Source organism: Propithecus coquereli, unplaced genomic scaffold (assembly GCF_000956105.1).
Source record: "Propithecus coquereli isolate 6110/MARCELLA unplaced genomic scaffold, Pcoq_1.0 Scaffold15, whole genome shotgun sequence".
NCBI lineage: Eukaryota > Metazoa > Chordata > Mammalia > Primates > Indriidae > Propithecus > Propithecus coquereli.
The window spans coordinates 6431985-6455559 of NW_012139413.1; the positions used below are offsets into that span (position 1 = coordinate 6431985).

General features: G+C 36.8%; 1 protein-coding gene across 1 annotated transcript in view; it reads right to left on the minus strand.

Annotated features, from left to right (window-relative positions):
• SPATA16 (spermatogenesis associated 16) overlaps positions 1-23575 on the minus strand; it is a 248859-nt gene that overhangs the window by 69859 nt on the left and 155425 nt on the right. The window contains exon 5 of the mRNA XM_012640216.1: positions 21237-21321. Within this exon, the coding sequence (XP_012495670.1) occupies positions 21237-21321 (85 nt within the window). The remainder of the gene's footprint in view (positions 1-21236; positions 21322-23575) is intronic.

The window sequence follows — 23575 nt, forward strand, 5'->3', positions numbered from 1 at the left end:
ACACTGTACTCTCCTTTTAGTTCTGCCCATGTGGGCTCCCTTGCCTCCTGAGATTAGTTCGTAAATCTCCCCTCATCCCCCTGAGCAACACAATCTAGTCCTAGGGGTATGGGATCCACCCTGTTGGCCTGTTCCCTGGTCCACCAAGTTTAATCCCTGACCATGCCAGGGAATAGCATGCTGGTCCTGAGTTGTCCATGGATTGCTCAAACAGGCTTAATGTCCCTCCACTACCAGGTATGATAGTGCTCTACTGGAGCAGCCTGGCAAGCAGTACCGGGGAGGGCCAGCGGGCAGGGAGCTCGTAGTCACAGCACCGCTTGATCCGTTGTGGGGACTTTAAGAGAAAAGGCATGAGCCCCACTCTGTGTGGAAGCCTCAGTTTTGTAGGCACACTAACAGAAGGGAAGTACCCAGTCCTGAGAGCCCCAGTTCAATCATCTTTGGGGCACCTGTGCCAACTCACATGGGAACTACCACTTGGCAGCAGGGGGTGGGAGAAGGGAGGAGGAGAAGAGTCTGAATGAAGGAGAGCTGTCACTCTGGTCCTCTTTTTCCCTGTTCCTGGAAGGTAGCCCACTCTGAATGTCCAAGCTCTGGGAATCACATAGTTCCCCTGGGACCCACTGCCTGCCCCCACCCCCCATGGCCACTGCAGTCTGGGCAGGAGTTGGGAAATGTTTGTGTGGGGACCAGTGATATGAAAACTGAAGGACTGAAGCTCCCTGGGGAGGACAAAGGTACACAATGGGTGGAGAAGCAATATGGTGCTCACTGTCTTAACTTGGGTCTGTGGTGAGAGGGAGTGACCTCAAGGGGGTTGGCAGCCTGGTGCTCTATTTTCAAGAAGCTCCCAGTTCAGTGGCAGGAGTTGCTTTTGGGTTTGTGAGGGTAGAGAAGCTCTCCAGCATCTTGGAAGCCTGCAGTCTGCCAGAGGTGTGACGGGGGTGAAACAAAACCCCACCTATCCTTTCCATGGGGCTTCAATTCTTGAGGAGTTGATCTCTGCTGATATCTTGCTCCTTCCTGTTCTGTTCTACAACATCTTCCCACGGAATCTCCAGTAGATTCTGGCACTTATTCCTCAGAATTACACCTGACCTATTTTCTTTTCATCTAAAACTTTTCCTTCTTTCTGAGATGATCTGGCAACCGATGTCTCTAGTCAGCCATCTTGCCCCACCCTCCTGACTTAAAAGTCAAATTATTAAATATAACATTATAATGAACTTACTCTTGAACAGACATTGGTGGGCAATTTGTACAAAGAGAGATTTTCTTAAAAGACTAAATGAAATAGATGTAAGTATTTTCTATAAATAATATGACCAACTAGATAGAAGACTTTTTTTTCTTCTTACAATGCCTTGGAAAGACTTTTGGAATAGAGAAACCTTTCTCAAATTCTTCCCAGCAAAGCTTCCCTTCCCTCCAGATCACAAGAGCCATTTAAGATAGATTTGGCTATTTAAGAATTTAAATTATTTTTGCTTATGTACCATTCCTGATAAAGTCTTGCCATCACCCTGAGCTTCGTGTTTTAAATAGGTCCTTACTATTTGTAACAGACCAAAAAGAAAGTTATGTGAAGTTTGAAAAGGAATTTATTCCTTTCTTACAACTTTTCTTTCTAACAAGGCTTGAATGTTAAATAAAAAGTAGAAGTGTCTACAGTTATCTCACTTTTTTGAAAATGGCACAAAAGCATATTATTAAAAAAAATCATATTTATTTATGAGAATAAGACTTTTCCTGACAACCAAGGGTGCCAACAACCAATAAGGAGAAATAATAAATATAAACTTTCCAACAGAGAAAAAAACCATTTGACAAAAAACAATTTATATTATTACCAGTATGCTATTTTATAAACAAGTTTTTATTGACATTAAAAGCAATATGGAGTTGATTTTAAACTGAGAATTCTAATGGAACTTGTTTACTGCCTACTCCATTCCTCAGTGACTTCAAATGGCCTCTATAATCATTTACATTGTCTGTAAAAAGAGCAGCTTTGCAAGGATTTCCTGGATGCAAAGCATCCTCCATTCTCTGAGACTAGCTTGAAAAAATTATGTAGAAATCTATGGTGGGCAAATTTTTGAATGGAATTCAGCAAATTTCAGAATGACAGTGCCTATCACACTGTCATTTCCAAATTCAAGGAAATGAAAGGGGCACAAAGAATAGAGTTGCGAGGCCAAACCCAGAGCCAGCACTCAGACAGAACTAGTGATGGATTGTGAGTGCATGACAAGGTCTAGATGCCGAGGCCTGGATGCCAACTTTGGAAGCCTAACCAGGCTAATACAGGCAGCAAGTCTAGAATTCAGACTTGGGGATTAAGAACTCAAACAAGGTGTTTAGGCAACAGGCACTCCAGCAAAAATAAAGATTCTTCATATTGAGGAGAAATAGTTTCTCCAGCTTGGTGCTTACATATATGTTCACTGCTAGAACCAATCCTGGTATGCCCTGTCCAGACTAAGCAACTGCGTTGTCACACCTACATGTGTGGAGAACTGTGCGACACTGGAAAGCTGTTCTAGATCTGAGTTCTCAGCGGCTAGTTCCTGTATTAGTTTACTAGGGCTGCCATAATAAAGTACCACAGACTGGGTGGCTTAAACAATAGAAATTTTTCTCATAGTTCTGGAGACCGGAAGTCCAAGGTGGAGGTGTCAGCAAGGGTGTTTTTTTTCTGAAGGCTTCTCTCCTTGGCTTGTAGATGGCCATCTTCTCTCTGTGTCTTCACATGATCATTCCTGTGTGTGTGTGTCCGTCCAAATCTCCTCGTCTTATAAGGACACAGTCACATTGGATTAGGGCCCACCCTGAAGACCTCATTTTAACTTAATTACCTCTTTAAATATCCTGCCTCCAAATACCATCTCATTCTGTGGCATTGGGGAGCATGATTCAACATATGAATTCTTGGGGGATACGATTCAGCTCATAATAGTTCCTAACGTATAAGCAGCTTTTCTGATGGTCTCTCTGAATATCTTGGTGGAGGGTATTTTGCTTTAAATTCTGTAACAAAAAATTTAGTGAAGGTATCTAGTCCTCTAGTTTGGTTCCAGAAAGACATTAGCAGTATCCTAGTCAGGCTAGGAGAGAAGAAAATGCTCTTTCTACCCCATTTCTTTTCCAACTGTTGGCAGCCTAAGTGACTGCTGGCAGGGTATCTTTGCTAAGCCATCTCACAGTGGGGATGGTAAGACTCGTGCCCAAGAGCCTATACCAGCTTTTTTACAAGTGGCAGAAGTGTGGTTTTCATGTGGCAGCTTGATCTGCTTGTTGAAGGATCTGTACTCTTGGCTTAATGCTCAAGGCACTGCATTCAGGCCTTCACTCAGGGGGGCCGTGTTGGAGAGTGGCCTCCCTCTCTCCCTGCTGAGAACCAATAGAGATGGGTTCTCTCGTGGCTTCTGCTCTCCATCCTGAAGATGGGTAAGGAAGTGGGTGAGTGAATACAGCGAGTATGTAATTTACAAATAAAAATTGAATTCTCCATGGAGATGCTTTCTGAAAGGAAATTATTATAGCTCCAGGAAGAAATATTACAAAGTAGAGTAGAAATGAGAATACAGATTACCCTTGCATCAGATCCTGAAACATCCTTGCTGCGTTTTAATGTATTAATATTTTTTGTTCTTCTAGAGACAATCTTGAGGCTTTAAACTGTCTCACATTGTGTAATATTATATGTGTGTGTATATATATATTTAGCATTGTTGGTACATTATTAAATAACTCATTAGTGAAGCAATCTAGAAAAAAATTTAGCTTCTGTATCTTATTAAAATAGTGGGATTTTTTTGACCGTTGTGGTTTAGACACCAAAATATCACATTTTCATTTTGTGATGGTAGTAATTTGGTAATTTAGAGTTGGACTTAGACTTCATAAAGAATTTAATATGTGAAAATTAAAAAATTATCCTTAAGGATTTTTAAAAACTAGAATATTTTGAAATAATCCTAGACATTAAAATATAAAATATAGATTTTAATTTGCTTTTTATGATCAGTCAAATTTTTTCTTTGATTTTGAAAATAAAGGAAGAGATCAGATGAGGAATTGCTGGTTGTAAAAAATAAGCTATACTGAAAATGGAGGTACATTTCAAGTGATACTTTTTAATTTGACATAAATATCTTGTAATTAAATTATTCTTTTCCAATGTGTGAATTTTTCTGATGTCAGTAAATGTTGCACGTGTGCAGAAAATGGGAGAAACAATCAGTCCATGTGCCCTGTTGTTAAATGTACGTTGCTGCTAATTATGCTTTCTCTGCTGCTACTCAAAAATAAGCTTTAAAATTAGGTGTTTACATCTGAGAGTTCTAATAACTCTCTATTGTTACTCTCACATTTATCAAGTTTTAAAGCTTATATTTATAGTTACATAAACCAAGAGTGTATGTGGGCAGCTCATTTTCTCTACAAACAGTAACTTATAATAATTTCTCTTTGTACTTTAGCTAAGTAAAAAGAACCATTTGCTACCTTAGAAATCAACTTGCCCAGGATAATTGTACAACAAGAGAGACCATGGGAGAGAAAGGAGGAGAGATACTCCATCAGGAGTAAAGGAAAAGCAACAAAAGCAGAGGGAAACAGATGACTAGCAAAAAAGAAAGAGAATTCATCTCCCTCATCTAACCTCAAGAGGGTTGATTCTTCCCAGTAAATTTTTAAGAGCACTCAAGGTGGCCAGAATAAAGCTGGCAGAAACTATAAACCTCAAACATTTTCAGGATGATAAGATTATGTAATTTTTTTTCTATTTTTTTCCTGGAGGACTTGGACAAATTGTAACTTTTTAACTATGTGCCTGGTAATAGTGGTTCAGTAAGTGGAAATCCTATCACTTCTAATTAGAAAATGTGATCAAATTATTATAGATTATTATTAAATTATTCTTTTATTGCTCTCAATATTAGGGTTGACCATAATTGCAGTAAATTGATTTACTTAGAAGATTAGATCTGGAAGGAAACTTAGGAATTTTCCAGCTCAATTCGTTGGGGTTTGGAGAGGCTTAAGTGACTTTTCTAAGGATGTACAGCTTTTTACTTTTATAGAATTTAGAATTAGGGTGTCCAATATTATATTTCACTTTCTTTTTTGAAACTTTACCTCCTGGGTATATGGTGGGCATTTTCCAGACTCCCTTGCAGTAAATTATGGCTGAGTGTGGGCCAAAGGAATGAAGGCCAGAGTGATATTAAATTTTTCCAGGCCTGGTCCATAAAACTCTGTGTAGTATGATTCTCTACTTTTTTTTCCTGTCAGCTGCCTGAAGAAAGCAGACTCTTAGGGTGTGGAGGAAGATGGTGCTACATCGTGGAGGCAGGCTGGGTTCCCAAGCTGCTGATTGGAGGAGAACCAATCAGAAACACCCATATTAGACTAGCGTGAGTGAAAAATCAAATTTTATTGTTTTAAGTTACTGAAATTTTGGGGTTGTTTGTTATAGTAGTCTACCCTAATACAATAAGTGAAAATTGGAATCTCTCTCATAATCTATTTTTATCTACTGAGACTTATGTATTATTAAAAGAGTGAAGAAAAACATGGCATTTTAAGAGATAAAATAAACAACCTTTCATTAAGCAGTGTGATAAATGCTTTTATATATGCTATTTCCTTTAATCCTAATAAAATCCATCTAGGTAGGCATTACTGGTGATTGAATATTATGGTTGTATTATTTTGTTTTCAGAGTTAACATTATTAAATTCAAAGGAAGCAGTGCTAAACTTGCAAGCTGTAAATGATTGAGATGAGTACCTTTAGTCTTTAGTGGCTAATATAGCTCTTTGTTATTACATTAATAATGATGCAGTTTTAAATGACAATAAATTTTTAGAAAATGGAAAAATAAACTTTTGTGAGCAATAATTTTCACACTTAATGTCTGTAAATATACATTGGCTTAATTTGGAAGATTTTGATTTTCTTGAAATTTATAAAACTTTTAAGAACAGATTTTCCTCAATAGCTTATCTTGAGACTTCCCTACAAACCCATTCTCACTGTATCATTTATGCAATAGCCAGGATTTATATTTTTATGATGATTTTATTAACATGATGGTATGTCAGAATAAAATACATAGTAATTCATTGTTCACCCCTGCCTTAATGATCAACATTTTGATGCTGAAATATTACTCTGGATTTATGGGAGTTCTTTCATGAAACAACATTCACTGTAAGTTCCACATTTTTCTAATATAAGAGAATATTTGGCAGCTTTCTTGTTACCCCTGTCAGCCCAGTGATGTGAAAGTTATGTAATAAATATTTCATGCAGTTTAAATCAAGATATTTAAGTTTTATTTGCATTGTCTGAAAACCACTAAAGATTGTATGAACAAGTTACTTGTACCAAGGTAAATAGATTTTTACATGGCTTTTTTGAATTCTCTACTTTGCAATCCTTCCTTTTAAAAGCAGTCAAAATAAATATAATTTTAAATTCTAAAGTATTTAACTTACTTTAGTTTTGCAGTGTACTTGCATGCTATGGGATTTTTTAAAACATATATATGTATATATACATGTGTGTGGGTGTAAATGTATAACATATATATACTGCTGTCTACTAGTCAGTGTGGGTAGGATCAGGGTTAGTAATATTTCAGCATCAACATTTATATATGATGCCTCCATTAACTGAATGACTTCAACACTTAATGACTAAAATTTACCCTGCATTAATTTTTAATCATTTCTATTTCACACAAAAATTTCATTTCCATGTTCCTTCAACATAGAACTAAAGAGACAGAGGGATCTAAGATATTATTTTATAATCACTGGAATTTATAACCAAGGCAGCTAAGGTTTGGTGAGTTCTGGTGATTCATCTGAGGTTACAAAATTCAAGATAGAAGCAAGATAAGAGCTCACGTCCCCTAAGCCAATGCTTTCTCCTACACGGGACGACTTTTCATCCTTCCTATTAGATTGTAAATTTCTGGAAGTTTAAGACTAAGTATAACTTTCCTTTTTCTTTTTCCATTACTATCTTATTCCTGTCTCCAAGGACAGGTAGAATTTGACTCTAATACTAACAAAAGTAATAAATGGACCATATCAAACTATAACTAGATCAAGATTCTCTTCATAGCAATCCTAACAAAAATATTCATCACTCACTGGCCACAGGTAAGACTGTTTGCCCATTGGCCCCGCAATAGATTTAGGATATGTTATCAACTAGCATGCCCATCTCAAAGAGAAGCATTTACAAAAATTAAATGAAAGGCTTTATGATAGGGGAGCTTAAATAATAATGTGCTTAGGTTGGTCTAGGTTATTTAATGGCAAAGCATATATAATTTATAAATAGAATTTAAAGTATGTTTTTGTTCTAAAGACCCTGGATAATTTTCTACTTGCACATTAGAGAAACACCAGCTGATAGAAACTCAGTTACAAGTGTGGGTTTCGGCAGCCTCCACACTCTTCAGGATGCCACAGACCTTTTATTCTTGATGATTTAAAATGAATCACCAGAAAGTATCATAGGCGTCAATAGCTACATTACCTGCAGTTATTTCATAAGGACAACTCAGTATTACTAATGAGCTTTAGCCTCTGTTCAGTGGTAAATGTCAATACAGTTTGGGATGCTTTTTTGTCATCATATATTTCATCTCTGTATTATCTTTAGTTACATGAATGTAGGTATTCCTATCCCTAACTGTATGTTGTTTTCTGATTGTATTTCTTGACTGCTATTTTTAGATTGGGGTATGCCTTCTCAATGCACACAGCTAATTAATGGCAGGGTTGGGACAAGGACCTGGTGACCTGGTTCTCAAACTTTTACTGCTTTTTCTACCTGGCATTTGTTTTATCTTTTGGGTTACTATGTGAGAGGAAAGTTCAGGGATGCCCTTGCAAAAGTATACATTGGAGAAGTTGAAAAGATTGAAGGATGTTTACTCCAGAGACAAGATTTAGGTTGCAGGGACTAACTTTCTGTCATCAGATAACAATGTGTTCTTGAATCTGCCTATGTGGGCTTCATTTAGTTCGTTGATAAAGCTGTCAAACTCCTTTATTAATTGAATGACTATTCACTACGCATTGGCTAAGTGCTATAGATAAACTATTCTGTTAATGTATTGAAACAATGCGAGAAGCAGGTATTATCACCCCATTTTACAGATGGGGAAAACTCAGTCTTTATAGAGATTCTATAACAAGGTGTATTCACACAGCTTACGTCATGACAGAGCTGGGATTCAAATCAGTTTTATTTTAGTCAGAGCCTCTTACTCTGAGCCATCATGCTGTGCTGACTTGTAAATGAGTCAGCCCTTAGTGCTCTGTCCAGCACTAAGACAGGATTCCAAATATATGAAGGATTCTTGCACAGAGCTCCAGAAGGCAGAAGTGGGATCCTTAGCAGGAGGGATAAAAGCTCTAATAGTCTTCTAACAAGAGACTTGCTCCTCTTGAAAGCTGGGGGTTCCACGACCTTGGCGGTGTGCAGACCAAGAGGGCGGACAGTATCTGGAATCCAGTAAAAGGGACGACTGTGCCACACAGATATTTCTCAAAGTTTGTCTTTGATGTTCCTACCTTCCCGTAATTTATTTTCTTCCTCAAGTTTCAGCTTTGCTTGGCAACCGGACATTTCTTCTTCTTTTTCTTATTTCTCTCATTTGTCTGCAATTAATCTCTTCCAGGCTGTGGCCCCTCCCAAAGGACTTTGTATTTTAAAGGGCAGTAGATTGCAGGAGGATGGTTTTATGGGGCAGGTGGCCTTCTATACATGACTTCCCATCTGATCCTAACATCAAGGCGTCTCAGAGGGGGGATAATTGCACCTGTGAGAAATGCAATGAATTTGTCAAAATATATGTGTGTGTATATGTATATGTGTGTGTGCTCTGTGACAGCAAGAACAAATCACCACTTCAGGTGATATTAAATGGAATGAAACAAAGAGCTAACTTCAAGAAAGATGCCACTGTACTTCCAAATTTTCTGTGGTCGTATCTCTGATTTGCGTCTTCTGTACAAACGTTACAGCAGCCCGAACTGCACCTGATGAAGAATGAAGAGTAAATGAAATGGACGGTTGCCATGCCAATTAACATGTTTTCCATCCCTTTAGGTTTGGGCTTGAAATAGTCCTCCCAAGGTTTTTCTGGGGGTTTTTGTCCCTCATAGGTTGTTGGCTCCTGATTTAGGCTGTACTAAATATAATAGCACCTATGCTTTCTTAGATAAAAATAGGTTAGCTTAACAGTTACTTTATAATTCTGAGAAAAACTAAATCATGCCACATGTTAAAGGTTGACATTTGAAATGCCAAGTTCTAGTTATTTGGAAGAGGGGAAATTATCATGAAAAAGAAAATGATTCAACGCAAGTACAGATAGAGTAGGCAGTCTTCAAAAATTAGTGAGTAGCAGTCTGCAGAAATCAGTGAGGAAAATACAATCATACGAATTCAAGAAAAGAGGAGAATTTATTTAATTGGTGTGCAATATTGCCAAATGGTGGCTGCATATAAACAAAAACATTAACAACTTTGAGCTTTACAGATTATCTTATACCTGGGTGAACACAGCTTAAAAAATTTCGTGATTTCATGGAATAGTTATTCCACATCTCCACCTGCTAAAAAAAATTTACCTCAATTTCTCTGCAAGCTTGTAAATCAATAACCCATAAAAGTCTATGAGAAATATAAAACATGACCATAAAACCCTCTAAATTTGGTTTTGCTCATAATAATTTTTGATTTTCAGAAGCAAACAAAAACAAAGAAAGAAGCAACATGTTTGCAAATTTAAACTGGCAGGCAAAGTCTCTATGAAAATTCAATAACCTTATGGCAACCTAGCAGAATAGCCACAGGACTCCTGAGAATAAATAGCTAGATCTATTTTTTTTCAAGTAAAAGAGGCTCGAGTTGTTTTAAATTTCAAAACCCGTATCATTTTCAAATGAGAGAAAATGAAATGAAATTTAGAAGTTACTTTTTTTCTCCCTTAAGAAATGTCAGAAACCCAAGAAGCTTTTTAGGAGGCAAAAAAAGAAAAGGAAGAACTGATTTTATTTAAATGGGAAGGCTTCCTCCATCACCTACTGATAATATTACAAAACCAAACCAGCGACATTAAAAAAAACCCCAGACATTTCTAAAGAAGATACAAAGTAAGTATTGCTCAGGAGTGAATGAGGATTAATTTTCTTGCTTGATATGATGCCTACATTTTCTAGTTTGTTTATTTATCCTTTTTTTTTTTTTGTTAAGAGATGGAGTCTTGCTATGTTGCCCAGGCTGGAGTACAGTGGCTAGGAGCACTACATCCTTGAACCACTCCTGGGCTCAAGTGATCCTCCTGCTTCAGCCTCCTGAGTAGCAGGGACTACAGGCATGTGCCTGGCTCTGATGCCTGAATTTTCTAACAAGCCTGAATTATGAACGTGCAAGTGAAATATGCTGCCCCCTGCAGGGCACATTCTGAGGCACTGGCAGGGATTCCTGCCCCCATGTTCTTGACGATCTGAATGCCTGAGATTGCTTTAGCAGCAGGGGACAAAGCCGATTATTTCACAGTGAGAGTTAGTGCTTCAAAGGCAAAAAAAAACCTCTGGAGAGGTGGTACTGAAATTCACACTGAGGTGAAGTAATTGAAGATTTGAACCATTTTTGAAAGAAGACTTTGGCTTTTGGCATGTACATGTAGGATTGAGGAGGCAGGTAGTGTGAGGAGGAGAGAAGGGTGGAGCAGGAGAAAAGCAACATTACCTACCTGACAGTCTGGCTAAATCAATGCTACCTATATATATATATATATAATGGTACTGAGGCATAAACACAAATTTATATATGTGTATGGTTCAGATTCTTCCCTCTGTCCCTCTGTCCCTCCTCCCTTCTTCCCTATTTTTCTCCCTTCCTAATACCTGGGACCCTCATAGAACATCAATAGAAGAACTACACAACCAGCAAATAATGTCACGGTCACTTCTTCACGGGAACACTCAACCTTGGATCAAATACATGCCTCAATTACATCTTTCATTTAAAAGTGAACTTCTCCTGGCATACTACCTCAAATAGCATCAAGGCAAAATGAAACACAGGCAGCATTTAACAACGCTGGTAACCATGGAAACATATCATTAAAGAATATATAAACAGGAATGAATAATTAGATGATGAGAAATTCATTTCTACATTTATCTTTTTCCAAGACCCAGGAAATGAAGCTCTCTTTTACCTCTCACCCCAATTTGGACATTTCCTCTTCAGCATGTCTTCTAATTGAAAAAATATGAGAATTCATAAAATGGGAATTTTAATATTGTCTAGTTTAATAGACAAATCTCTTTGTAGGCAAGTGACTAAAAAATATTGCAATGCCCCTTTTTGTCTAGATGTGGCAGGAAAGGATACTGAAGCAACCAAGCAGTTCGCTTTGGGGGTGGGCAGAAAAATCTGACTTACATCGTGGTGGGAAGGGACAGCAGTTATGAACCTTTAGCAATGGGAATTACAAGTTGCCTAACTTACTGGGATGTTAGGCACAGTGGGAAGACAGAAGGAGGGGAGAATCTGAGTCCCAGGGATCCTCTCAGTTGCATTGTCAGGTAGGCAGTGTCACCTGTGCAGGCCATCCAGTGTCCTACCTTTGCACATAAGGCAGCCCCAGATAAACTGTATGGTAGGCTTAGTTGGTCATTAACTTAAAAAATTGAAAATGGCCTTAGAGACCAGCCACAGGGGTTGTGCATCAGAATCATCTGGTTGGGGAGGATAGAAAAATACAGTTTTCAGGACCCCACCCAACTCTGGAAAACTAGTATTTTAAATGTTTCCTCAAGTACTCTAATGCAGTTAATTACTAGACCAATGTTTAAAAACCACTGACCTAGGCTGACTTCCTCATTATACGGCAGCAGAAACTAAGGCCTAGAGCAGTTGTGCTGGATTGAGTTGTTGGTCTCAAATTTTCCACCCCCTGAGCAATGTCACATCCACATCTTTCTCATGGCTCTGCAGTAGACAGAAGAATCCACCCTTTGCTCTTGGGCTAGATCCTGTGGTTTGCTTTGGCTAATTTGATGTGGGCAAGCCTGGCATGAGCAGAGGCCTGAAATGTGCTTACATGGTTTGGCTTTTTCTCTTGGGATCCTGAATTTTGCCATTAGAAGAACATATGTTGGGTAACCATTGGCCAAAGGAGGGTGAAAGACATGCAGAGCGCATTTAGACCTCTCTACAGCTTGGAGCTAAACCTAGCAAAGCCCAACCAAGACCTCAACTGCTCGAGTCTGAGCCAGCCTGCTTATTGTTGTAAACCACTGAGTTTTGGAGTGGTTTATTGTACAGTATTATTGCACCAATAGCTGACTAATACAGAAACAAAGGGACTTATCCAAATTTGAGTTCTAAGCATTGGAACTAGAAGTTACATTTCCTGAATCTTGGGCCTGAATTTTTTCTACGGCTCCCTGCTGCCTATTTTCTTTTGCTTCCTTTCCTTCACAGAATTAAGCACAGATATGCTTTGCCTTCATAAGGTCCTTCTGCTTGGCCCACATTCCCTACATTCTGGAACATTCTATCAACTTTCCTCATCAGAGCTTACCTTTCCCTCCATCATGTTGTCTCAGGATTCTATTTTCACCTTTCAAAGGAGATTAAGAAATTTCAATTAAACTGATTTTCACAATTATATTCAGAGGTTACCCTTTACGAAGTTAAACACTTTCGGATAAAAATTTTTTTTTTTTTTTTTGCAGGTGACCCAGGGTCGACTAGAGACTCAGTGCCATGTGGTGGCTATTGATAGGAGAAATATTGCTGGGTATGTGGTTTTAGTGCTTCTCAAATTATATCTAATCTAAATACTATAGGGCCTGGGCTGCTTTCAGATACTCCTCATCTAAACATTTTATAAACTCTCTGATTGATAGAGCCAGCTAAATAAACAAATAAATAGACTATAAATATAGATCGTTAAGAGAAACATTCAGATGGCATCTCTATTCTGTTCCTTTCTGTGGAAGAATTTTTCACATGGAAGCAAATCTTTAGAGAAAACACATTTCTCTTCTTCAGAAAATGTAGGTGTTTTGTTAAAGATAACCTTGACCTTACTTTGCTTGTAATTTCATGTTGAAGGTTTTATTTTTTATTTGAGGTTTCGGATATCATAAATTTTTACCATGGAAATGACTAATTTTGGGATGATTTGCAACAAGAAGAAAAAGAATACAAGAGAAAAAACGTTAGTCTTCATTTTTAGTGTGAAACAACTTATGTTCAGTGTTAACTTACCCTACTTCATTCTCTGGTCAGTGCACAGAAATCTATTAGCTTACTGCTTCCTTGATTGCCATGTTTGAAAAAACTAATAACCAAAACCTTGGGACTTGCATGGAGACACCTGTGAGCACAGAAACCTATGAGCCAAAAGACTCTATTGGATATCTACAACCTTCTCTAAAAATTCTGATGGATCTCCAACTCAACCGAAGTGGAAAAATTGTTCACAATTGTGAACTTAAAATCCATGCACACACATAGAAAAATGTTCACTGAATTTATAATCACTGAGTTTTTAAATTATAAAACAACCATTCCAAAATATTGTCATGTCAGGCATTATTGATTTGAGCTTCAAGTCAAATCAGTATTTAATTTGGCTGATTGATTTAACAAATATTTATTGAGCTACTGTTTGCAGTGTGCTTTGATGACACCATGGAAGAAAAGCAGATTAACAAGAAGTGGTGTGTATCTTAAGTACCTTACAGTCCAGTAGCTATTCCTGGTAAATATTTTGTGCTGGAATATATGTTCCTTGAAGACAGGGAAGTGTCAATTTTGTTCATTGCTGTATCTCTAACACATTGCACAGTGCCTTACATACAGTCACTAAATAAATATTTGTTGAATGAGTATGAAGGACAAATGCAATTTGAGAGTAAAAAATGGTATCCACTAACTTAACTAGAGTCTGGACACGCTGGATTGGAAAGGTCTCAAGCTTGAATGACTACAGTGCAGTTTATGGAGTCGCTATATGACAATAACATTTTGGGTGCTATTTTTTTGCTTTGGGTGTTGGATGTAGTAAATGTCTCCTGCTAGGCTCAATACCAAAGAGAAAAGGAGTTGTTACAATAGTGAGGATCATGTGAAGAGAAGAAGTGTGTAGGGGTCTTAACCTGTAGTCTATAAACCCCTGAAGTCCATGGACTTTGGGGGGCCCACAGACCATGTACCATCTTCTTTGAGCAAACAGCAGGGGAAAATCTTTTGTTCAGCCAGCTCCAGGCTGTGTTCCTTGAGAGTACGACTAATCACACTGAAGAAATACTTCTTTTTGGTAAGCTGCCTTCAGAAACCATATAGGCCATTGATAGCTTTTAGATGGGGAACATTTCAATGCCAAATGCAACTTGAATTGGATGGGAAGTCTTGGTGTTCTCTGCACAGATGGAGGACCCGTGAAGCTGGCACTGCCTCAGCCTTTGCTGCTTCACTGCAGAAAGATGCTCCACGTGTCAGGCTTTCTACACGGGTCTGTGTTGGTATCAACAGCTCTTCCAACAGTCTCAAAAGAGGTCTTTCTGCTGCTGTGAAAGTCTTCAACTTCCTCAGAGCCAAGAGCTTGAATCGGTGCCTTTTCAGGAGATCTTTGTCAAGATACAAGAACACACCATGAGGTTCTTTCCTTTTAGAGAAGTTTGTTGATAATCCAGAGAAGAGGTTTAGATATGATTTAGTTTGGATAATTCTTTTTAATTTTTTAAGAGAAAAGAAAACCCCTTCTTAAAACAATTTGATAGTGAGAAATTTCTTGACTAGCTTTATAATGGCTGATATCTTGGCCACATAAATGAAGCAATTCTTTTGATTGAGTATTCTGAAATTACTACTAGAGGTGCTGCTGAAAAACTATGAGCTTTTTTTTTTTTTTTTTTTTTTTTGCCAAGCAGCTATGCTAAAGGAGGGGGCTGGAGTCAAATAGCATTGTGGCTTTTCCAACACTAGAGGTGAGACTGCAAATCTTGAGAATTTCTTGAGACAAAAATCTACATACACTTGACAAATGGCTTACCTCTTATGACAGTCATTTTTCTTTTCCAGACAGGCTTAAAATTGTAACAAATTGCCAACATAGATAGCCTGGATGACATAGACCTAACAAAGATAACCTCATTGACCTGAGGACAAAGGAAATGATGTAATATGAATCCAAGTTGAAAATTTTGGTATTTACTGAAGCATGCTGAACCATCTCAGATACTGTGAGCTACAGGAGCTCTGACTCCATTTGCTATTAGAGACTTTGTGAATCAGGGTTTTATCTCTTATTGCCATTAAAATGAAACATTGTAATTGATGCAATGTCAAATGTTTCAATTTATTATTCTAGAAAAACTACAACCACCTTCTCACAAGAATGAGAACACCAAATGCTATGTAAATGTTGCTTTGGTATTCTATGTATAGGAGATCTATTTCCAATGCAATGAGATAAATAGTAAGCACATTTTTTTGTTTATATGTTTATGAGTATTGTCCTAAGTGAATGCTTGTATTATATATTGAATTAAATTTTCAGAAGGGTCTGTAACTCAAAAAAAAAATAAAGAGAGAAAAAAAGAACCATTAAAGTGATGAATGAGCTGATCAGGCGACTTGCCCCTGTTTAGTAGGGTTCCCCTGCACTGCTTTTGAGGGAGTTCTGCAACAAAATCAACTGCTACCACCTTTTCTCACTCCACTTTGCTGAGCAGTGCAGACCAGGGTTGGCTTTGTTACTCACGTTACAGGAGGTGAAGCCACATACAAGACAACCTTCATGACTTAGAACATGGCTGAAAGTCAATGTGGGAGAACAGGACAGGGGAGTGAAAGAAAAAGGAATTTTGTTTGTTTATTTTTCTTATCCTAGTAAAGCTAGCCCTGGATCTAAGGAGCAGGGGGTTTGGGAGGTGGACTATAGTTTACTATAAAGTTCTTCTTATAATAATATTATTTTAGAACCAATATGTAAATACCGTAGACTAACTGCTTCGAGAAGAGCTAATTGTCAGCCTGACTGGGTACAGGGTATATTTTGCTAACCAGTCCAGAATTGTGGTGAGGTGTTGGAGGTGTTCTCAAAGAGAATGGCTGACACCAGAAGACTGGGTGCCGGTTGAAGAGGCATTGTGTGCAAGTACAGTCCTGATAAGTTATTTTTTTTTTCCCATTCTACCCTTTTATTTTATTTTATTTTTTTCCCATTCTACCCTTTTATTTATTTATTTTATTTATTTATTTATTATTCCAGGGTTTTGTGAGGGTACAAACACTGTAGTTACACTTTATGTCTTTGCCTCACCCAAAGGCATGCCCTTCCCTCCCTTTAGTGCTCCCCGTGTCCTTTAGTTGTAGATTTGCCCCCCATCCCCCTAATCCCTAGAGAGTATTTCTGCCATGTGATCAACCTAGTGTTGATCAGTTAGTACCAATCTGATGGCTAGTACAAGTGGAGCCCATTCTTCTGCTCTTGTGGTGCCCCACTTTAGATAATGGGCTTAAGTTTAATCCAGGAAAGTATAAGAGGTGATAGATCACTGTCGTTTCTTATGATTGAGTAATATTCCATTGTAAACATATACCAAATTTTGATAATCCACTCATGGATTGATGGGCACTTGGGTTGTTTCCACATGCTTGCAATAGTGAATTGTGCTGCCATAAACATTCGGGTGCAGATGTCTTTATCGTAGAATGTTTTGTGCTCTTTTGGGTAGATGCCTAATAGTGCTATTGCTGGATCGAATGGTATTTCTATTTTTAGCTCTCTGAGGTATCTCCAAATTCTTTTCCACAGAGGTTGCACTAATTTGCAGTCCCACCAGCAGTGTACAAGTGTTCCTGTCTCTCCACATCCTCGCCAACATTTGTTGTTTTGTGTTTTTTTGATAGAGGCCAATCTCACCGGGGTTAGGTGATACCTCATTGTGGTTTTGATTTGCATTTCTCTAATGATTAGAGATGTTGAGCATTTTTTTATATGTTTGCTGGCCATTATTCTGTCTTCTTTTGAAAAGTTTCTGTTCATTTCCCTTGCCCATTTGTTGATGGGGTTGTTTGATTTTTTCTTGTTGGTTTTTTTCAGTTCTAGATAGATTCTGGTTATCAGCCCTTTATCAGATGTGTAGAGAGCAAATATTTTTTCCCATTCTGTGGGCTGTCTATTCACTCTAATGATAGTTTCCTTGGCAGTGCAGAAGCTTTTTAATTTGATTAGATCCCACTTATTTATTTTTGTTGCTGCGGTGATTGCTTTGGGGTTCTTCTTCAAGAATTCCTTGCCTAGGCCGATGTCTGAAAGGGTCTTCCCAACATCTTCATTTAGAATTCTTAAGGCCTGATAAGTTATTTTTAACCCTCACTAGCTCTGCAGAGTGATGCTATTATAGAATAACACGTGCAAACACTTGTTCAGAGTGATATATCCCAGTGTGAGATGTCATACAGTGTAGGGCTTTATGCCTTTTTTTTTTCCTTGTTAGGCTGATGATATAAAAAAATGTTTCTAATACAATTAAAAGATATTCTCGAGTTCAACAAAGCAGAGATCTGTTCTTTTGCATCTAAGAGTTTGTTAGTCAGCAATCTCTGAGACTAGATGTAGACTGGTTCTCAAATTTTTACATTCTGAAATTTTCCATTTTTTTGTTTAAGACCTCTAAGAAGAATAACTAACTAGAGTGGTAGGAATTTTATGTGGTTAAAAAAAAGATACACTCTATAGGAACTTCTTACCAAGGTGGTGCAAATAGTGCCTGTTTATTTGTCTACAAATGTGCACGCAGATACAATCTCCAGTCTGTGATGTTTGGGGACATTCTTAAAGTCATCAGTTTAATTGCTAGGGTGGATTTGGTAGTGGGGCATCCAGGTCTTTAAAGATGGCATGGACTAAGCACTCCCTGGACAGGTTCAAAAGGACAGAACAAGGTTTAGGAAGGAAGAGGTATACATTTGAATTAAGATCAAGAAGAAGCTGGTTAGCAGAAGGAAGGGTATGACTGGTGATGTGCTGACCTTGGGGCTTGACAGAGGGCTTTAGTTTATAGGATTTATCTGTAGGGTGCAAATTCTAATTATGTTGCTTCTTTTTTCCTTAAAATTTGTGACATCATTTTTGGATACGCATAAAATTTTAGATGAGATTTTAGTGGTAAAACCGACATCAAGAATAGACCTCAAACACTTTATGCCAGTCATCCTTACTTTCTAGTTGCAGATCCTCTAGAGACTAACTTGCCTTCGGTCCGATAACTAGTTGGTGTTAGAACTTGTACTGAATCAGACCTGACATTTGGACAAGAACTCTTTTCCACTATACCAAGTTACTTCCAATTAAAGGAGAAGAAAAGAATACAAACAGAACCATGTTTTTCTTATCTTTTATTAATGTGGAATAGTAAAATAAAGTGTTTGTTTTATTTCAATTTTATCTTGTAATCATGCATGTATTGGGGTAAGTGGAGATTATTGTCTTAGTTTGAGGTAAATAAAGTTTGAATATTAATGTTCTTTGAAAGCTAAAGGAAACAGATTTTTTTTTTCCACATTAGATGGGTAATGTGCCAATGTTGTAACAAGGCTTGAGGGAAGTACATTTCACACATGAGTGTGAAAACCCAATCATCATGCTGTGTACCACAAAAATAATCATAAAAAATTTTATTTACAAAAATTCGAAGCTCTTAATTTGTCTTAAGTTATACCAATATTGGCTCTATTTTTTCCTAGCTCAATGTAGAAAACACAATAGGTACTCAACATGTTTGTTTAATGAATGAATAAATTAACATTCATAGAGGACCTAGTATAGGGTAGGCCTTCTGAATATTATCCAATCTGCAAGATTCAACTCCTTTCTCATCTCTCTCAAGAAGCTTCTGAAATCCTTTAATTAAAGTCTTCTTCCTTTTGTATATCTATAGACCATATTATTTGCTTATTTTTGACACCTAGCAATTCTTTACAATTATTTAATTACATGCCTGTAAGCAACTACTGATGTTTGTATGTTCCAGATTCCCTTAGGAAAATTCTAAAATTTTCCTAAGAAAAATTTCCTAAGAAATATAGTAATTTTTTTAGATTAAAATTTTGTCTGAAGATACAACTTTAAAAAAATTTTTTTTTTATTTCTACATATTGTGGGGGTACAAATGTTTAGGTTACATGCCCTTGCCCCGCCCCACCCCAGTCAGAGCTTCAAGTATGTCCATCCTCTAGATGGTGTGCACTGCACTCATTATGTGTGTATATACCCATCCTTTCCTCCCCTTCCCATCTGCCCGATGCCCAATAAATGTTATTCCTATATGTGCACTTAGGTGATGATCAGTGAAACCAATTTGCTGGTCAGTACATGTGGTGCTTTTTTTTCCATCCTTGGGATACTTCACTTAGTAGAATGGGTTCCAGCTCTGTGCAGGAAAATGCAAGAGGTGCTATATCACCATTACTATAGCTGAATAGTACTCCATGGTATACATATACCACATCTTATTAATCCACTCATGTATTGATGGCACTTGGATTGTTTCCACATCTTTGCAATTGTGAATTGTGCTGCTATAAACATTTGAGTGCAGATGTCTTTTTTATAGAAAGTATTTTGTTATTTTGGGTAGATGCCCAGTAATGGGATTGCTTGATCAAATGGTAGATCTCCCTGTATCTCTTTAAGGTATCTCCATATTGCTTTCCACAGAAGTTGCACTAGTTTACAGTCCCATCAGCAATGTATGAGTGTTCCTATCTCTCTGCATCCACGCCAACATTTATTGTTTTGGGACTTTATGATGAAGGCCATTCTCACTGGAGATAAGTTGAAGATACAACTTTTTTTAATTTTTAAAATAATCACAGGTCTGAAGTAAAGTAGAACTAATTTAAATATTTATTTTTTTAATAGTAGGTAAATTGAGCTCCAACCATTTAGATGGAAACATAAATTACTGGGAATTTTATATAGTAAACCTAATAATTTACTGTCTAATAAAGATAACATGTAATATACAGAGATAAAAAAGTTAAAGGCCAAGACATAATAGTGAAATGTGGAAAAAAAATCAGGAAGCATCAAAAGGCTGTTGATGATTATTTCTTACTTTCCAATTAGTGGTTTAGCAGATTTTATTCTAGTTGGTCCAAAAGGTTCATATTCAATTAAATTAAACCATCTTAAAATACAAGGAAAAATGCCCAAACTGTCTGGAGAAGGGAAGCTATAGAGGAGAGAGTTGGCTTTTTGTAATTGATTTTCAGATTTTTTTTTTTTTAAGTTCATTTGGAAATGAGTTCCCATTTGGTTCATGTGGCCCCACTGGAAACCACTGGATAAAACTTTTAAGAAAGTAGAAATCCACTTTAAATGAGGAAAACAGTTTAGTAATTAGGAAATTGGATGTTTTTTTTGTGGGGGGTGGATCAGTGAGCTCATTTTGGTTATATTTTAGTAGAAACTTATAGACAACTTATGGGGAGAGGATAAAGCAAGAACAAATTCGTATGTTGTAAAGGAGACTGAACAAATACAAAAGTCCTCTTATAATTCCAAGGAGTTATGACTATCTTCTTGACATCTAATTGACCTTTGGTATGACTTCTTTCAGTTAACAGCCAAACGTGCTAACCAATTGCGCCACAGGGACATACTGGTATGACTTGTTGCTGCCATTTTTAATAATAAATGAAAAAGAAGAACTGAAGTTTGCCATTGGTTAAGTGTTTCAAATAGTAAATGCTACTCAACAAATACATCTTATCTTTGCATTTTCCTTTATTATGTAATTACTATTTACTTTTAGCATCTAGGTCATAGATCAACAAGAATCTGTGAAAATACAATGGTCATATTTTAAAGAATCATATCATGATAGCACCATGCCTGAAAAAATAGTTCCTGGGATCTCTAAAATTTATATTGGGTTGTAAAACTGGAGTATGGGCCAAGGGTTAACAACCTTGAATTTTGCCCTCAAAATTAGTCTCAGAAAATCTATTTCATTATAAATACATTACTACTTGGTAGTGTCCTTCTGATTGATATGCCCAGAGGTACCTTTTTCAGCAGTCTTTTAAGCAACAATCCTTTATTTTGGTTCTAAAAATGAGATGGGCTTCTCCTCCCTAGTTGAGACATTAATTTTTACCTGCCAATACAGTTTGATGAGCTTGCTTACACACTGTTCACCTCCTCCACCGAGCCAGAGCATGTAGTCAGCAATCATGGCACTCCTAAGAACAAGGAGAGATTAAAAACAAAAATTACAGGACAGAAGGAAAACTTTGACAGGCAATATATAAAAATGCTGAGGAAGATGATTTTGTAATGTATAAATTTGACTAGACTAATATTAAGCAAAATATAAAGCACATTTAGAATGTTGAAAGTAGGATTTTTTGGGAGGTAACTAAACTAAAACTAGAAGAGAGAAGCAACGTGCCATTTGTTTTCTAGATTTTTTTTTTTACTTGTACAGTATAAGAATATTTAAAGATTATGAGGGAATGCTTTGTTTTGGTTGCTTTGTATTAAGCTTCAAAACATTTATAAAGTAACAAAGATTTTATGGACTTTTAGATGCCTTCAAACCTAGCATCCGTATATAGCTAACTATTAGACTAGAATTTAAGCATATCTCAAACTTTACCCAAGTTAAAATTAGTCACCTCTGATTAAATTAGCCTTCTTAAAATTGGAAATATTATTCAAAAATCTCCAAGACAACAAAAAACCCTTCCCCCACACTTTGTGTCTAATTGAATTGGTTTCAGTATCTAGTGTGTACAATCACTGCATTAGTCTTATTAAGATGAGGGGATATTAAAAACTATTGTGCAATGGATATTAATTCATTACTTAGCACCCTTTGGAAAAATAGTTTACTTTTACGACTGTTTCTCTACTAGGTTTCTCTATTTCTTTTCTACAGAGATTCCAAATCCAATTAAATGTGACTAGAAGTAATTCCAAATTGTCACGTTAGCCAATTAAACATATAATAATCCTGTGTACCTAATCACTAGTACCAAAAGTTTATTTATTTAAGCAGAGCTATCACTGTGTGCCCCTGAATGTTTTTCTTATCTTTGCCTGCAGAAACGTGTTGTTTCTTGACATCATTGTAAATTGAATTAGAAATTTTCCTTCCCTAAATATAGGTTGTGTAAGGCACAGCAGCTATAAACTTACTCTGTTGGAAGAATTTAAATGTTTAGATTCTTGCTCAGGACAGACAAAAATTAGAACTTTAAAAATTAACAGTGGAAACAAATGCCACCAATTGGAGGATTATTCAGTTCAATATTTTTCTTTTTACACATGTGTTATTGGAAAGAAACTGCCTGCTGACATTTCAAAATAAATGACAATGGTTTAAGAATAACTAATCATTTAGGAATTCTTTTATATTTTTCAAAGCCCTTAATGATAACATAAAGAGAGGTAGAAGGTTTTGATGTTGTGTGGATATGAATGGGGCAGAAACAAGTTATAAAAATCATAGACTGTAGAGGGGCAAAAGTGCATTTCAAACATTTGCATTCTGATAGAAGCACTTGGAAAAATTTTCTTCTCATGACAACTTAAAAAGGAAGTTTATTAGACATGTAGATGCCTGCTATTTAAATGAAATTTATTTGATAAATTCTGAATTTAAGAAATCAATAGGAAATATAAAAGTTTTACTCTCAAGGATAACACGTACTGTAATTAATATTTATATGAGTTGGGTACTCTTGGGTGACAGTTTGGTCTGTACTCTGATTCCTTCTACCATTAGCATTTGGATTTGAAAATATGGTTCAACAAACATTGCTTAACAGGTACACCAGCCATTAGTTAAACCAAGGGTGGGCAAAATTTTCCTGTAAAGGGTCAGATAGTAAATATTTTAGGCTTTGTGGGCCATGTGGTCTCACCACTACTCAATTTTGTCTTGCAGAAATAGCTATAGACAAATGAATGTGGCTATGTTCCAGTAAGACTTCATTTACAAAAAAAACATGTAGTGGGCCAGATTTGGGGTAGTTGCCCAACTCTAAGATAAACAAACTATTAGGTTGATCAACCCATGGTGGGCATTGGTATAATACAGGGACAACATAACACATTGCACTAAAATTACTGAGCAGAGTTCAGGAACTAAGTTTTACAATTTTGAAACACGCAAAAAATGTAAAAGATAATTCTGGATCATAGAAGCAGTGGTTTGAGTTAAGTAAAAGCTGAATTGATAGAGTTTTTATAATGTTAGTGATTGTCATCCTTGGATTAGAACAATTATGAGAGTGAAGGAGGTAGACCACCACAGTGGGTTTCTAGGGCTTTCCCACATTTTTAATGCTTTTGGTTTTGTGTTCACCATTGTAGGATTAGAATTTTTAGCATTTTTGTTAATGTTTTCTGAAAGTGCCTTTTTCTGTAATGATGTATTGTCAGATTGTTTGCTACATTCTAAAGTGTGTTTTTGTTACACCTGGCGGCTCA